The 16,560-nt window shown below is 42.8% G+C and overlaps 1 protein-coding gene across 1 annotated transcript in view; it reads left to right on the top strand.

Moving 5' to 3' along the window:
• enah (ENAH actin regulator) overlaps window positions 1–16,560 on the top strand; it is a 397,680-nt gene that overhangs the window by 367,806 nt on the left and 13,314 nt on the right. The window contains exons 12-13 of the mRNA XM_060847991.1: window positions 11,645–11,723; window positions 16,331–16,388. Of these exons, the coding sequence (XP_060703974.1) occupies window positions 11,645–11,723; window positions 16,331–16,388 (137 nt within the window). The remainder of the gene's footprint in view (window positions 1–11,644; window positions 11,724–16,330; window positions 16,389–16,560) is intronic.

Here is a 16,560-nt window from a genome sequence, read left to right as displayed (position 1 = left end):
GGCCCCTTTGTTTCTCCTATTTGTTTTAGTTTTGCCGGAACTGGATCATGTTTGCTTCCACAGTCTGATATTGTCAGCAGTGAGCGGAAAAGTGCCCACAAAGTTTAAAAACAGAACGGCTTTTTCAGTGGTGGCACCACCGGTGGTGTATCTGACAGCAAGCGGTGGCTCAAGACAAATGCAATTGCTACTTGGCCTCCCAGATGGTATTCCACCTGAAGCTATGGGCAGCACAGCCTTGTCCTCTTTGAGAAGTCTTAGCTGGGGTTTGTGGTCTGTTACTATTACAGATTTATGTCTGTAAAGGTATTGATGGAAATTCTCACGCCAAAGATGACCACCAAACTTAGCTTCTCTATCTGGGCACATTTACCTGCCTCAGCCAAAATCCAGGCAGCATAAGGTATTGGGCATTTCTGTCCTTTGGGACATCTGTGAGCCAACACTACCACAGTACTACATGGGGAGCATCATGTCTTGCTTGGGACCATAGTGTGCCAACACCTTAGAGATGACAGCTGCTTCTTCACTTCCCTGAAGACTACGTCTTGGCTGCACGACCATTTCCAAGGCTGCTTCTATTTTCCCCAATAAAAGATGTGAGGGTGCTAAGGTGGAGGCCAGATTACATATGAACTTTCTGTAATAATTCACTGATCCAAGGAAATACCTAAGCTACGTACAGGCATGGGAGTCGGGGCACCTTTGATCACCCTTACTTTACCTTCCAATGTGTGTAACCCTCTACAACCCAAGTTTTACCCTTCTAAGACATACACCCGCCTTGGAGAAATGTCTAAGGAATATGTCTGAGTTCTCTAATCGCTCTTTATTGGTCTTCCCTGTTATTAACATACCATCTAGATAATGGCAACCTGGGGTAAACCTTGTAAAATGTTCACCATCGATGCTGATAAATGGCACGTGCTGATGATGTCCCAAATGGCCGTTTCCTATATTAGTACAAACCCTTACGGGTATTAATTGTAGCATACTTCTGGGAATCCTTATCTAACCACAATAGCAGATACTCATACTCATGTCTGGCTTTGTAAAGGACAGCACCTTCCACCAGCTTTGTGTATAAATTCTCTATGCGGGGGATTATGCATTTATCCAGCTGCAAGAAGCAGTTTACCATTTGTTTACAATCTCCACAAAGGTCAATCAACCTTTCAGGCTTCACAATCTCAACTGTACTCGTTTGGCGATTCTTTTGCTTTCCAGCCTCCTGATTGCTGCCTCTTCTTTGGCACATAAGGCAAATGGCACTGGGCAGGCCTTGTAGAATCATGGAATTGCTTCCTAGTCAACATATTGTGAAACTTGCTGAAAATGTGTTGCTGGTTAAAGCACAGCAGGTTAGGCAGCATCCAAGGAACAGGAAATTCGACGTTTCGGCCATAAGCCCTTCATCAGGAATGAGGAGAGTGTGCCAAGCAGGCTAAGATAAAAGGTAGGGAGGAGGGACTTGGGGAGGGGCGATGGAGATGTGATAGGTGGAAGGAGGTCAAGGTGAGGGTGATAGGCCGGAGTGGGGTGGGGGCGGAGAGGTCAGGAAGAAGATTGCAGGTTAGGAGGGCGGTGCTGAGTTGAGGGAACCGACTGAGACAAGGTGAGGGGAGGGGAAATGAGGAAACTGGAGAAATCTGAGTTCATTCCTTGTGGTTGGAGGGTTCCCAGGCGGAAGATGAGGCGCTCTTCCTCCAACCGTCGTGTTGTTATGTTCTGGCGATGGAGGAGTCCAAGGACCTGCCTGTCCTCGGTGGAGTGGGAGGGAGGGTTAAAGTGTTGAGCCATGGGGTGGTTGGGTTGGTTGGTCTGGGCGTCCCAGAGGTGTTCTCTGAAGCGTTCCACAAGTAAGCGGCCCGTCTCCCCAATATAGAGGAGGCCACACCGGGTGCAGCGGATGCAATAGATGATGTGTGTGGAGGTACAGGTGAATTTGTGGCGGATATGGAAGGATCCCTTGGGGCCTTGGAGGGAAGTGAGGGAGGAGGTGTGGGCGCAAGTTTTACATTTCCTGCGGTTGCAGGGGAAGGTGCCGGGAGTGGAGTTGGGTTGGTGGGGGGTGTGGACCTGACGAGGGAGTCGCGAAGGGAGTGGTCTTTGCGGAACGCTGATAGGGGAGGGGAGGGGAGGGAAATATATTCCTGGTGGTGGGGTCCGTTTGGAGATGGCGGAAATGACGGCGGATGATACGTTGTATACGGAGGTTGGTGGGGTGGTAGGTGAGAACCAGTGGGGTTCTGTCTTGGTGGCGGTTGGGGGAACGGGGCTCAAGGGCGGAGGAGAGGGAAGTGGAGGAGATGCGGTGGAGGGCATCGTCGATCACGTCCAGGGGGAATCTGCGGTCCTTGAAGAAGGAGGCCATCTGTGCTGTGCGGTGTTGGAACTGGTCCTCCTGGGAGCAGATGCGGCGGAGACGAAGGAATTGGGAATATGGGATGGAGTTTTTACAGGGGGCAGGGTGGGAGGAGGTGTAGTCCAGGTAGCTGTGGGAGTCAGTCGGTTTATAGTAGATGTCTGTGTTGAGTCGGTCGCCCGAGATAGAAATGTAAAGGTCTAGGAAGGGGAGGGAGGAGTCTGAGACAGTCCAGGTGAATTTGAGGTCGGGATGGAAGCTGTTAGTAAAGTTGATGAACTGTTCAACCTCCTTGTGGGAGCACGAGGCAGCGCCGATACAGTCATCGATGTAGCGGAGGAAAAGGTGGGGGGTGGTGCCAGTATAGTTGCGGAAGATGGACTGTTCCACATATCCTACGAAGAGACAGGCATAGCTGGGGCCCAAGTTCATCAACTTTACTAACACCTTCCATCCCGACCTCAAATTCACCTGGACTGTCTCAGACTCCTCCCTCCCCTTCCTAGACCTTTACATTTCTATCTCAGGCGACCGACTCAACACAGACATCTACTATAAACCGACTGACTCCCACAGCTACCTGGACTACACCTCCTCCCACCCTGCGCCCTGTAAAAACTCCATCCCATATTCCCAATTCCTTCGTCTCCGCCGCATCTGCTCCCAGGAGGAAGACGTATCATCCGCCGTCATTTCTGCCACCTCCAAACGGACCCCACCACCAGGGATATGTTTCCCTCCCCTCCCCTATCAGCGTTCCGCAAAGACCACTCCCTTCGTGACTCCCTCGTCAGGTCCACACCCCCCACCAACCCAACCTCCACTCCCGGCACCTTCCCCTGCAACCGCAGGAAATGTAAAACTTGCGCCCACACCTCCTCCCTCACTTCCCTCCAAGGCCCCAAGGGATCCTTCCATATCCGCCACAAGTTCACCTGTACCTCCACACACATCATCTATTGCATCCGCTGCATCCGATGTGGCCTCCTCTATATTGAGGAGACGGGCCGCTTACTTGCGGAACGCTTCAGAGAACACCTCTGGGACGCCCGGACCAACCAACCCAACCAACCCGTGGCTCAACACTTTAACTCTCCCTCCCACTCCACCAAGGACATGCAGGTCCTTGGACTCTTCCACCGGCAGAACATAACAACACGACGGCTGGAGGAGGAGCGCCTCATCTTCCACCTGGGAACCCTCCAACCACAAGGAATGAACTCAGGTTTCTCCAGTTTCCTCATTTCCCCTCCCCCCACCTTGTCTCAGTCGGTTCCCTCAACTCAGCACCGCCCTCCTAACCTGCAATCTTCTTCCTGACCTCTCCGCCCCCACCCCACTCTGGCCTATCACCCTCACCTTGACCTCCTTCCACCTATCACATCTCCATCGCCCCTCCCCCAAGTCCCTCCTCCCTACCTTTTATCTTAGCCTGCTTGGCACACTCTCCTCATTCCTGATGAGGGGCTTATGCCCGAAACGTCGAATTTCCTATTCCTTGGATGCTGCCTAACCTGCTGTGATTTAACCAGCAACACATTTTCAGCTGTGATCTCCAGCATCTGCAGACCTCATTTTTTACCCCATGTTGTGAAACTTGAAAGGGTTCAGAAAAGATTTACAAGGATGTTGCCAGGGTTGGAGGATTTGAGCTATAGAGAGAGGCTGAACAGGCTGGGCTGTTTTCCCTGGAGCGTCGGAGGCTGAGGGGTGATTTTATAGAGGTTTACCAATTATGAGGAGCATGGATAGGATAAATAGACAAAGTCTTTTCCCTGGGGTTGGGGAGTCCAGAACTAGAGGGCATAGGTTTAGGGTGAGAGGGGAAAGATATAAAAGAGACCTAAGGGGCAACTTTTTCACGGAGGGTGGTATGCCAGAGGATGTGGTGGAGGCTGGTACAATTGCAACATTTAAAAGGCATTTGGATGTGTATATGAATAGGAAGAGTTTGGAGGGATATGGGCCGAGTGCTGGCAGGTGGCACTAGATTGGGTTGGGATATCTGGTTGGTGTGGACAGGTTGGACCGAAGGGTCTGTTTCCATGCTGTACATCTCTATGACTCTATACAGGGTAGCGGTGCTCCTTTGATAGTCCCAAGACCTTCCTGAAAAACATCTCAATATTTAATTAGAATTTCGCTCAGGCAGCCATTTTCTAATGGAAAAGTGTTGAGCCAATTAAGGCAAATCTCTCTCAACCAAATTCACCCCATTGGGCTTTGACCAAAGCCTTTCACTACTAATCAGATAACTGAAGCAGCTGCTTTTCGTATGAGCCCAAACCAAAGTTGTACCCTTTATCTCTAAAGATTCTCAGAACCATTATAGGTTCTCAGTCAAGTCGATGTCTTACGCAAACTTATGGGTTGGAATCCAAAGCAAATTTTGTTAAAAGACTGGTTCTGCAATCAGTGATACAGCCAAGCGGTATCAACCACCATTAGAACAGGGTGACTGTTTAACCAGATGTTTATTTTGTTTCAGGTTTGCTTAAAGTTTTGTAACTCGGGACAGTTGCTATAGTTGTGGGTATGTTCGCTGAGCTGAGAAGTTGATTTGCAGGTGTTTCATCATCTGTCAAGGGGACATCTTCAGTGTTTTGGAGCCTCCTGTGAAGCGTTGCTGTACTATGTCTTCTAGAATTGATTCAGTTCCATTCCTGCTGCTTCCGGTTTCGGTTGTTCATTGGAGTGGTCGGTATATTGGGTCTAGGTCAATACGTTTATTGATGGAGACCATGGATGAGTGCCATGCTCTGGCTATCCTCTGTTTGGCTTATCCTATTCTCGTTGTGTTGTCCCAGTCGAATTTGTCATCCTTGTCATCTGTGTATGGCTACTAGGGACAGCTGGTCAAGGTGTTTAATGGTTAGTTGATGTTCATGGATGCAGATTGCGAGTTGTTGGTCTCTTTGCCCTAGTGTTTCCTGCAGTCTTTGCATGGAATCTTGTACACCATGTTTGTCTTGCACATGAGGGATATTGGGTCTTTTGTTCTGGTGAGTTGTAGCCTGTACAGAAAAGCCATACAAATAGACCAGATCCTGAACTACAAAGCAACCACCCAAACACATACACAAGAGAAGCTGCATTTGGACCCTGTTCAAAAGGGCTACAATACATACAGGACATCTGACCCGTGAAGAGAAGAACATCACCTCTACACAGTCTTCATCAAGAATGGAATCCCCGCAACTTCATCCGCAGATACCTGGCAGATAAACAATGTGATGATGACCTAACACATTAACCTTAGATAAAAAATGTTTCTGAACTGACAGACTTCTCCAACCACTCTGATTCATGACAGCCCATAAAAGTCAGTCACGTTCAGACAAACAACTCACCAGGACAAAAGACTCAATTGCCCATCAGGTGCAAGATAAACATGGTGTACATGCAAAGACTGCAGGAAACACTATATAGGACAGACAGACAGACAACTAGCAATCCTCACCCATGAACACCAACTAGCCACTAAAAGCCACGACCAGCTGTCCCTAGTAGCCTTACACACAGATGACAGGAGCACAAATTCGACTCGGACAATATAACAATAATAAAACAAGCTAAACAGAGGACAGCCTGTTCCAAACCAGATGGAGTTGTGCTTTTCAAAGTGTGCGCTTCTCCTGAATGCAGTCCTATGAGTTCTGTTACACAATTCAGGCCTAGAATTCGTTTGCTGTCTCAAGTCCGCATATCAGTAGCAATTACAATGGCTTGCCGATCCAGATCCTGAAGAAAATGTTTGGTTTTGTTTTGGGGTTTGCAATGGGCTGGCTTGGAGTCCCACTGTTTGGAGTGATCCTGAACGAAGCTAGGCAATTGTCTTCACGAAACCCAGTCAGTCTGGTGAGGGTGTCCATTTCCATCAGCATATCCTGTAACTCATAAGCTCCGCTTGCGGGATTTACTACTGATAAAGCCAGTTGTAGTGCAGTTGGACTTCAACTAGTAGGCGCTTTTGCACGGCTACATTATTAGTCCCTCAAACCAAACGGCCTCTCAGTATCTCATTAAGTGTTAAACCAAAGTCACATTCTTCTGCCATTCATCTTAATCTTGTCAAAAATCCTGACCTAGATTCCACAGTTCCCAAACCATTTAGTAAAACTGATAGCATCCCAGAATTAGAGGAGGGTTGGGATCATAATATTCCTTAACCAAATCCATTAACTCTTGAAAGGTTTTAGTATCTTGTGCCCACAAAATGTTAGGCCAACAACCGGAAAAGCTGTCAGTCCACAAGCTGTCAGGGCTCAATGCTTTTCATCTGCCACAATGTCATTTGCCCAGAGAAAATAACAAATTCTTTCCACATATTGGGCCAAGACTTTTGACAGCAGGATTGAATGAGTCAATCTTCCCAAATAACAGCATGGTGCCAGAAATGCTTACCCCAACTTAAAGGTGACATTTGGGACTAAATTTTCTCTTGTGGCCACTGAAATAACTCCCCAGAAACCTGTATCCCATCATCAAGTCACCTTTATTCACATGTGCACAGTACTTGATACTGGTCCAACTTCCTTAATGCCAGCTCTCAGAATGAACAGAACATAAACACTCCTGTTTTTTTTTCCAGCTCTTAGAGACTTTATTTTTATTTTTTATTTTTCCTGTTCTTTTTTCTTCTTTATTTAACCCCCACACTACCGCCTAAATGCAGTAATGCTTATTTTTTCCCCAGCACCCATGGTGTGTGTGTGCAGGTGTGAGACACAACGTGCACGAATCTTTATTCAATTTCCACCATCAAGAAGGTAGGAAAACGCCCAAGTGGCCAGTGACAAGCAGTGCCCTTCACAAAAGGCACACGTGCTCCTTCTCCAAGGACACCTGGGCCCAACACTCCTGTTTATATCTGTTAGCCAGATTTCCCTTATTGGACCAGATTAACAAGTTACCTGGCCTAATCTCAGCATTTGAGCATTTGGTCAGTAACTTTGCATGTTACAGCACTTGGAATGCATATCCAGACACCTTTTAAATGAAAACAAAACAATGAGCTGTGGATGATGGAAATTGATGGAAATGGAAAGGATTGCACTGTTGTCTGGTAATAGGTGGGATGGACTGTTGTCTGCTGTACCGATTTCGACGTTGTGGGGGCTGAATGCCAGCTATTGGTCTCCTCTTCCTACCTCCCCCGGGCCATGACCCCGCTATTGAATACCAGGTTATTGTGTCCACAGCGTTCGCTAATTTCATGTTATTTGGTCGAGAGTGTGGTGCTGGAAAAGCACAGCAGGTCAGGCAGCATCCAAGGAGCAGGAGAATGGATGTTTCAGGCAAAAACCTTTCACCAGGAATTCCTGATGAAGGGCTTTTGCCCGAATGTCGATTCTCCTGCTCCTGCTGCCTAACCTGCTGTGCTTTTTCAGCACCACAGTCTCTAATCTAATCTCCAGCATCTGCAGTCCTCACTTTCACCTCATTCATTTCATTTGGTGTTCATCTCCTGCTCCCAATGCCTCTAACCTCATAGTTCCCCAACCCTGCGCCACAGATTATATCTCTTCCTACTTCGACTAGTTCCACCAATATCTTCCTGCTCTTGTATTCAATATCTTAGCTAATAACGGAAGGAATTCTAGATGACTCCTTAACCACCTTATTAAACCATCCTGCTACCTTCAAGGATCTCTCACTTCCTCTCTGTTTTTCAGAATTGTCCCATTTATTGTGTATTTCTTTGCCTTGTTTGGCCTCCCAGAATCCATTATTTTACGTTACTGTAGATTGAATTGCATTTGCCACTTTTCTACCCATTTGATCTGATAATTGATTTCTTCCTGCAGTCTATAATCACCTTCCTCACTATCGCGACCAACCATGTAACTAGCTTTTGTGTTGTCTGAAAGCTTTTTGATCATGCTGTTATATTTGCATCCAAATCATTAATATGCACCAGAGAAAGTAGGGTTCCTGATGCAGAATCTTATGGAAACCCACTGAAGCTAACTGTTTTGTTTTTATTTCAGATCTCCAACATCTCAATGTTTGCTTTTACTCCAAATCTAATGGCTTGATAGGTCGTTTCAGAGGGTAGTTAAGAGTCAGCCACATTGTTGCAGGTTTGGAGTCACATATGGGCTAGACCAGGGAAAGATGGCAGGTCTCCTTTCCTAAAGGGTATTTGCGAATCTAATGGAGTTTTGTTTATAGCAATTGACAGTGGTTTTATGTCATCATTACTAAGATTAGTTTTTTTTACATAATTCCAGATTTCTTCATTGTATTTAAATTTCAGTTGCCAGAGTGCAATTTGAGCTAGTTAGCATTAGATTACTAGTGTAGCGGTCTTTATTATGAAGCTACCATCTCCCTCTAAATAGGTAGGATAGATAAATCTCCAGATATAAATGCAAAATACTGCAAATGCTGGAAGTTGTAAACAGAAACAGAATACTAGAGAAAATCAGGGTCTTGCAGCGCCGTTGGAAAATGAAACAGAGTTAATGTTTCAGTACTTCAATTCTGAAGAAGTCATTCAACTCAAAATGTTAACTGTGTTTCTCTCTCCTTAGATGGTACCAGATTTGCTGCTTTTCTCTGTCAATCTCTAGGATTTGATTTAAGTCAGGAAATTGAAGATGCATGTGCAGTTGGCTTCAGGAATTATGCTTCTGTAGTTTGGATTTATAGAAAGAATTTAGAAAGAGTCTACACAAGAGATCTTGAGAAAATGAAAATGCACTGACTGAGGTAACTCTTGAAATGGATGACTAATTGACTGGTGGGAAACAATAGGGATAAAGGAAATATTCTCTCATTCATGGAATATCACAAATGATGTTCCTCTGGGAACTTTTTTTTAATCTTACATGAAATCTGGGCGTTGCCGGCTGAGCTGGCATTTATTGCCCAGCCCTAGTTGTCTTTGAGAAGGTGGAGGTGAGCTGCCTTCTTGAACCTTTGAGGCATTTGCTGTAGATAGATCCACAATACCTTTAGGGAGGGCATTTCAGGATTTTGACCAACCGTGTAGAAATAGTATTTTGTTTCCAAGTGAGAATTGGAGGGTATCTTGCAGGAAATGGTCCCCAGATTTTAACCAGGTGTTTCCATAACTTGGATGATGGAATAAAATTGTATAGCCAAGTTTATAAATGATATGAAGATAGAAGGCACAATAAGTTGTGTACAAGAGAACAGGTGGTTCAGAAGTAAACAAAGAGGGAAAAACTACTACAAGTTGTGATCTTTGTTCAGAGGTGAGAAGCTCTGAACATTTTATATTTGAATAAGGCAAATTGGAATAATTTCTTAATTGAATCCATGTATTAAAAGTGATAAATTAATTCAATAGATTAGGTAATAGGTTTTTTTTGCATTTATGCAGAAGGAGAAGCCAAAATGTTCAATTACAGCTAGGCCTTTCAAGCATAAAATTAGGGTTTACTTTTAACTGAAAAACTGGAACTCTTCCTTAAAGACTATACACTTTGGGGGTATGTCTCTTGAAATTTTGAAAACGATGGACTTGTGTTATGTAAGGGCATTAAACAATAAAGAAGCCAAGATGAATAAGTGAAGTTGAGGTCGAGGTGAACCAGAATTTGGCTGAAAGGTGAAATAGGTTCAAAGGGTTGAATGGCCTACTATTGTACCTATGTCTGTTATTAACTATGGGAACTCTGATCACATCAGTCCTAATTTTCCTTTCACCCATCTAAACTTTTTCCCCTTTTATATATGGAGAAAGTGAGGACTGCAGATGCTGGAGATCAGAGCTGAAACTGTGTTGCTGGAAAAGCACAGCAGGTCAGGCAGCATCCAAGGAGCAGGAGAATCGACGTTTCGGGCATGAGCCCTTCTTCAGGAATCCTGAAGAAGGGCTCATGCCCGAAATGTCGATTCTCCTGCTCCTTGGATGCTGCCTGACCTGCTGTGCTTTTCCAGCAACACATTTTCACCCCTTTTATATATGTTTATGATATAAAACAGTATCATGAATTTGCTGCTTATTATCTTTTACATATCTAGGTTTGTCAGATACAACAAATTATTTTGAGAGTTATGTGAATTGCTTTGGTAATTTTGTATTGGACATAGTGTTCTGTAAATACATGCCTTCATTCTCTTAAATCCTCTCTGTAACTTTTTAGATGATTATCTCTCATCCTCAATGCCTGGTTTAGCCCTGTGATTCTGTCTTCATGACTCATGTTTGAGTCTATGACCAAAACTGAACAAATTATTTCAGATTTGGTCTGATTACAGCTTCAGCACAAAAACTGAAAGAAACATGGATGCTATAAATCAGAAACTAAAAACCAATATTGCTGTAAAAGTTCAGCAGGTTTTGCAGCATCTGTGGAGAGAGATCAAGTGTTAACACTTCAGGTCGAGTGACCCTTCCAATTGGGAGGGTCAGGAAGAACTCATGAAGGGTCACTTGATCCGAAACGTTAACTCTGATTTCTCTCTGCAAATGCTACCAGACTTGCTGAGCTTTTCCAGCAATTTATTTTTGTTGCAGCTTCAACATTTTTTTTCATTTATAAAGCTTTTTTGTTTGTGAATAGGTAGGTTGACTGCCACCTATTTAACTGATACAGTGCTTGTTTCTATCAGCAGCAATTTTGGCAGGTGTCTAGAATCTTTCCACAATGCTCTTAAAATTAAGAGTCTGCCCACAAACCTGAACTTGGTGCAAGAGTAACAAGGAAGTGACAGTCTGTCCTCTAGTGTTGACATGCAACATGGATTCGTGGTTAGACTACAGCTTATTGCATTTAGAGTGATAGGTGTACAAAGTCTCTGGTTTAAAGGGGTGAAGAGATTGGGTTTACAAATAGCCAAAAAAGCATACAAAACTAGCATATGCCTATTAGTGTTGAATTGTGATATAAAATGAACTGATTTTTAGACTGTCAGGACTCACTCTGGCATAATAGTCACATTTCAGTGGGTTTCTGACAGAGGAGATCTGAGGGAAATGTGGTTTTAGAATCCGTGGTCTTCAGATATTTATACTGGGGTTCACAAGGAAAGATAAAGGATTTAATTGTGTCATTATTTTTAATGTAGTAATCTTATTTTAAGAAGAAACTTGCAAATGATTTTTGGTATTTATAATAAAAAATTTAAATGGCATCTGCTGGTCAAGATAAATGCAAGGTGAAATTGTGGTGCTCCAAAAACTTGGTGTTATTTCACCACTCATCATTCAGGAGAGCACATTAGTTGTAGTGAGGCACAGGTAAAGCATCTTGGTTTCTCTGAGTCATGATACAGTGTAACTCTTCTCTTTTCCCCCTATTCCAGAAGCAAATCTGCATCAAGTGGCCCAGCAAATACTAATGGTGTGCAGACAGAATTCTTGGATTATGACAGATTGAAACAGGTGTGTTGATAGCTTTTCTATATTTTTTTTCTTTTCTCACATTATTTAGTACCACATACTTTTCAATGAATTATTGTTATTCCTCTGGCTTAATTGAAATTATAGTATGTTTGAATACATCTCTGCTATTGATGGTGACCAATAGTGCCTGTAATAGCTTTGAGTTGCTAGATGTATCCTGAGTCTATCCACTTCGCATGGTAGTAATACCATACAATACTATTAGTTTAGTATGTCATAATAAACTGCTGCTTGACTAATTTTAACACAGCCCTGAGATGTTAGTAAGGAGAGTTTTGAAGGGTCAACTTAATAGAGTGTAGCTTTGTTGTTTCCAATATTTAGATTAGTGCTGGATGGACCTTTCACTTTTCCTGTAGAGGTTTTATATAACTGGGTGGCTTGCTCAGCCATTTCAGAGGTCACTTAAGAGTCAAACAACGTCCTTGGAGTGTGTGTAATAATTGGAATGGGACTTCTGAGTACAGTACTGCTTTGACATTGAGTTTGGCTTGTAAAATTTCACCATGTTTATGCAAGCTGAAAACAAAAGGCTATCCTGCATAATTCAGCTTCCTTGCTCTTAGCGTTATTTGTTTTAGGGAGTTGCCACTGCTGTCATCCAGTGTTCTTATTATCCTTAATCGCAGAGGACAGTTAAACATCAACCACATTGCTGTGGAATCACATGTAGGCCAGATCAGTTAAGGATGGCAGATTCTCCTCCCTAAATAACATTTGTGAACCAGATGGTTTTTTATAACAATTGATAGTGATTACCTGCTTACTGTTTAGATTCTATTCCAGATTTTTAGTCAGTTCAAATTACACCATCTGTCAAAGTTGACTTTGAAATTACGTCCCTAGAACCTGGCATTCTGGATTCCTAGTTCAATAACATTACCACTATTGCTATCACCTTCCCCTAAATCCTGTAGCCTATGACACTTGAAGTCCATATTCAATTGATTATTGAAAGGAATGATGGTTTTTACCTCTACCACTTTTTCACGCAATGAGTTCCAAATTCCCACCATACTCTGACTAAAGTTCTCCTCAGCTCCCCCCAGCTCATGTTATATCTACAGTTCCTTGTTCTTGATTTCTTTGCAAAGAGAAACACGTAATTCCTACACATTATCTAGAACCATCTTAATTTTATACTAAATTAAGTATGAATATAAGAACTAGAATCAGGAGGAGGCCATTCGGATCTTTTAATATGGTCTACCATTCAATCAAGGCATTATACAGGGATCAGTGCTTGAATCCCAGTTATTCACAATATATGTTCATGATTTAGATGAGGAAATTAGTGTAATATCTCCAAGTTTGCAGACAAGATAAATCTGGGTGGGAAGGTGAAGTATGAGGAGGATGCGGAGATGCTTCAGTCAGATTTGGGTATGTTGAATGAGTAGCAAGTGTAGGGCTGATGAAGTATAATGTGGTTAAATGTGAGTTTATTCACTTTGGTAGCAAAAAATGGGAAGGCAGATTATTATCTGAATAGCAATAAATTGGGAAAGGGGAATGTGCAACCAGACCTGCGTGTCTTTGGACACCAGTCTCTGCCTGATTGTGTGAAGAATTTCCAAATGCCTGCTTTAATCTCCTTAGTAATAAATTCAAGCATTTTCCCCTCCTATTCAATATTTTTTCATGGCTAGGATTTTCTATCCTTGCCGACATCCTCTTGATTCTCCAATGTAGCTACTTTAATGCATTCATATCATTCCTGTTTTTTAGTGACAGAACTATATTGTAGTCCAGTTGTACCCTGACTAATTTTTATATTGTTCCAGCATAGCTTTCCTGCTCTTCTACTCTATGCCTCAGTAAAGGCAAGTATCCTGTATGCATTGTTAGCCACATTTCTCACTCTCCTGCTACGTACAGAGATCTGTGAAATGCACTCCAAAGTCTTTCTACTTCCTGTGCACTTCTCAGAATCTTGCCATTTGTTGTCTATGTTTTTGTGTCGTTAATTCTCCACAAATACATTACTTCCCTTCTTAAAATTGAATTCATTTGCCACGTAATTTGCCAGACCTGGGTCTCCTTGTATGCCAGTCACTGAGCCAGGAGGCCCGGGTGCAATTCCTATTTGCTCCAGAGGTGAGTAATAACATTTCTGAAAAGGTTGATTAGAACAGCATAAAATAAACCTACACAGTCACTAAAAGTAACCATGCAGGTGCAGCAAGCAGTGAAGAAGGCAAATGGTATTTTGACTTTCACAGCAAGACAATTCAAGTACAAGAAGAGGAATGTTTTGCTACAGTTGTAAAGGCCTTGGTGAAACCACAGCAGGAGTATTGTGTACAGTTTTGGTCTCCTTATCTGAGAAAGGATTTTCTGTCTGTGGGGGGAGTGCAACGAAGATTTACCAGACTGGTTCCTGGGATGAAAACACTGACACATGAACAGAGACTGTTTCAGTTAGGACGACATTTTTTGGTGTTCAGAAGAATGAAGAGGATCTAATAGGAATCTCCAAAATTCTAACAGATTAGACAGACCAAACACAGGGATGTTCTCAGTGATCAGGGCATCCAGGATCAGAGGTAACAGACTGCACTACGGTGTAAACTTTTTAGGATTGAGGTTATGAGAAATGTTTTCACCTTGTGGAATTCTCTGCTGCAGAAAGCAGGTAAGTCTAAAATAATGAATGTTTTCCAGCGGGTATGGTTCTTAGGTTAAAAGAATCAAAGATTATGTGGAAAAAGCAAGAACAGAATACAGAATTGGGTTATCAACCATGATCAGGTTGAATGGCAGAGCAGGCTCGAATTGGCCTACTGCTTCTACTTTCTATGTTTCTATGCTTCAACCTTCCTTCAACAAATGAATGCTAACTGTTTATACTTGACCTCTGCCTTTCTAAATCATGACTTATGTTCTCCCTCAGAATATTTCCTCACTGGGGTTAGAATGACTGGCCTGTCACAATTCAACCCTTTTTAAATAAAGTTACGATATTAACAGTGCTTTGATATTACCCTGTAGCCAGAGAGAGTTGTAAAATGATAAAGCCTACACTATTAATTCTCTTAATTGCCTCAAAGGACAAAAATGTTTCACCTAGGCCTATTGATTAATGTACCTTCATTCATGAGCAATCCCTTTATGCTTTCTCCCTCATTACATTTATCCCAACCAATATTTCACACTTCTGTTTATGACATCCCTTCTAGATTTCATTGTGATCTGTGTTCAACTTATAATCCGACTCCAGAACACTCATTGAAATGACTTCTCACACCATTTCCCATCAAGATCAATTTTGCTGTAATAGGATTGTTAAAGTTAAAAATCATACATCAACAACAGCTACCTGATGAAGGAGCAGTGCTCTGAAAACTAGTACTTCCAAATAAACCTGTTGTGTAATAACTTGATGTTATGTGATGTTTTTTAACTTTGTCCACCCCTGTCCAACACCAGCACCTCCACATTGAAATTGTTGAAGACAGTACCATCTTGGATGGACAAAGTTAAAAATCATATATCACCCTGTTATAGTCCAATAGGTTTATTTTGAAGTACACATGTTCAGAGCATTGCTCCCTTGTCAGGCAGTTGGTGGGGCAGGATCATAGGACACAGAATCTATAGTAAAAGATCAAAATGTCATGCAACTGATGCAATGTTTTGAACAGAGGCTGAGAGTCAAACTTGGTACCCATGAGGATGGCCTCAACTGCGACCTTGGGTTCATGTCACACTACAGGTGACCTCACTACACTCTTGCACATGACCAGACTCAATCGACCCTCTCTCATGCACACACACACCCCCACACTCTCACTCATGCGCATACCCTCTCACAGGCACATACTCTGTCACACTTGCATGCTCTCTGTATCTCTATCTATCTACCTCTCTCTCTCTCTCTCTCTCACACACATACAACACACACACGCGCGCGCTCTCTCTTTCTCAGTCTCTCGCTCGCACACACATATATATAAGTCTGTGGGTGAATTTTCATTTGTAGATTTTTATTTGCAGATACATTCTATTTTGTTCAAAAATCATGCAATCTGTAGGCAGTCAGTCCATGTGAAATTTTATCAATTCCTGCTTTGGAAATAGAACTGCTCTGACTTAAGGTTAGAATACAGACAGACTTGAACCTCACAGCTTTATGCATTGTCTGAACTGAGATGTCATTTTTTTTTAATAAAACCTTAAGTTATCTCGGGAATATGACTTGAAAGTAGTTCTGGGATGAACATATTAATGAATCGAAACTTGCAACCCATTCTAGTGATTAAAGACTTAACAACAATCTAGGTTTTACCTAACAATCTAGGTTTGTTCAATACATTGCGTCAGGTGCATGGCACTTTGATCTTTTACTATAAACTCCTATGATCCTGCCCACAATCCACCTGACGAAGGAGCAGAACTCTGAAAGTTTGTACGTTGAAATAAACCTGTTGGACTGTAACCTGGTGTTGTGTGACTTTTAATTTTGTCCACCCTAGTCCAATACCAGCACCTCCACACCTTGGATGGAGCTCTCGCATGCAAATTTTCTGTTTTTATTTTCACTTGCTTTTTCACCTTTCTTCATTGGAATTTTTCTGTAAAAATAGGATATCTTGGAAGAAATGAGGAAGGAGCTTCAGAAACTAAAAGAAGAACTCATCAATGGTGAGTACAGACATGATGTAATTACTAAACTAACTCAGCCAATATTTACAGCCTGCTTGCACCTCATGTAGTTATCAGACACTCAGAACACATCCCTCACGAGCTGATATCAAACTCTTGGACCACTCCCCTCTATTGTTGTTATCAAACACTCAAACCACTCCCCTCTCAT

This window comes from Hemiscyllium ocellatum, chromosome 3 (genome assembly GCF_020745735.1).
Source record: "Hemiscyllium ocellatum isolate sHemOce1 chromosome 3, sHemOce1.pat.X.cur, whole genome shotgun sequence".
In the NCBI taxonomy this organism is placed as follows: Eukaryota; Metazoa; Chordata; class Chondrichthyes; order Orectolobiformes; family Hemiscylliidae; genus Hemiscyllium; species Hemiscyllium ocellatum.
Note: the sequence above shows the minus strand (reverse complement) of the source record. Positions and strands in the feature narration are given on the sequence as shown.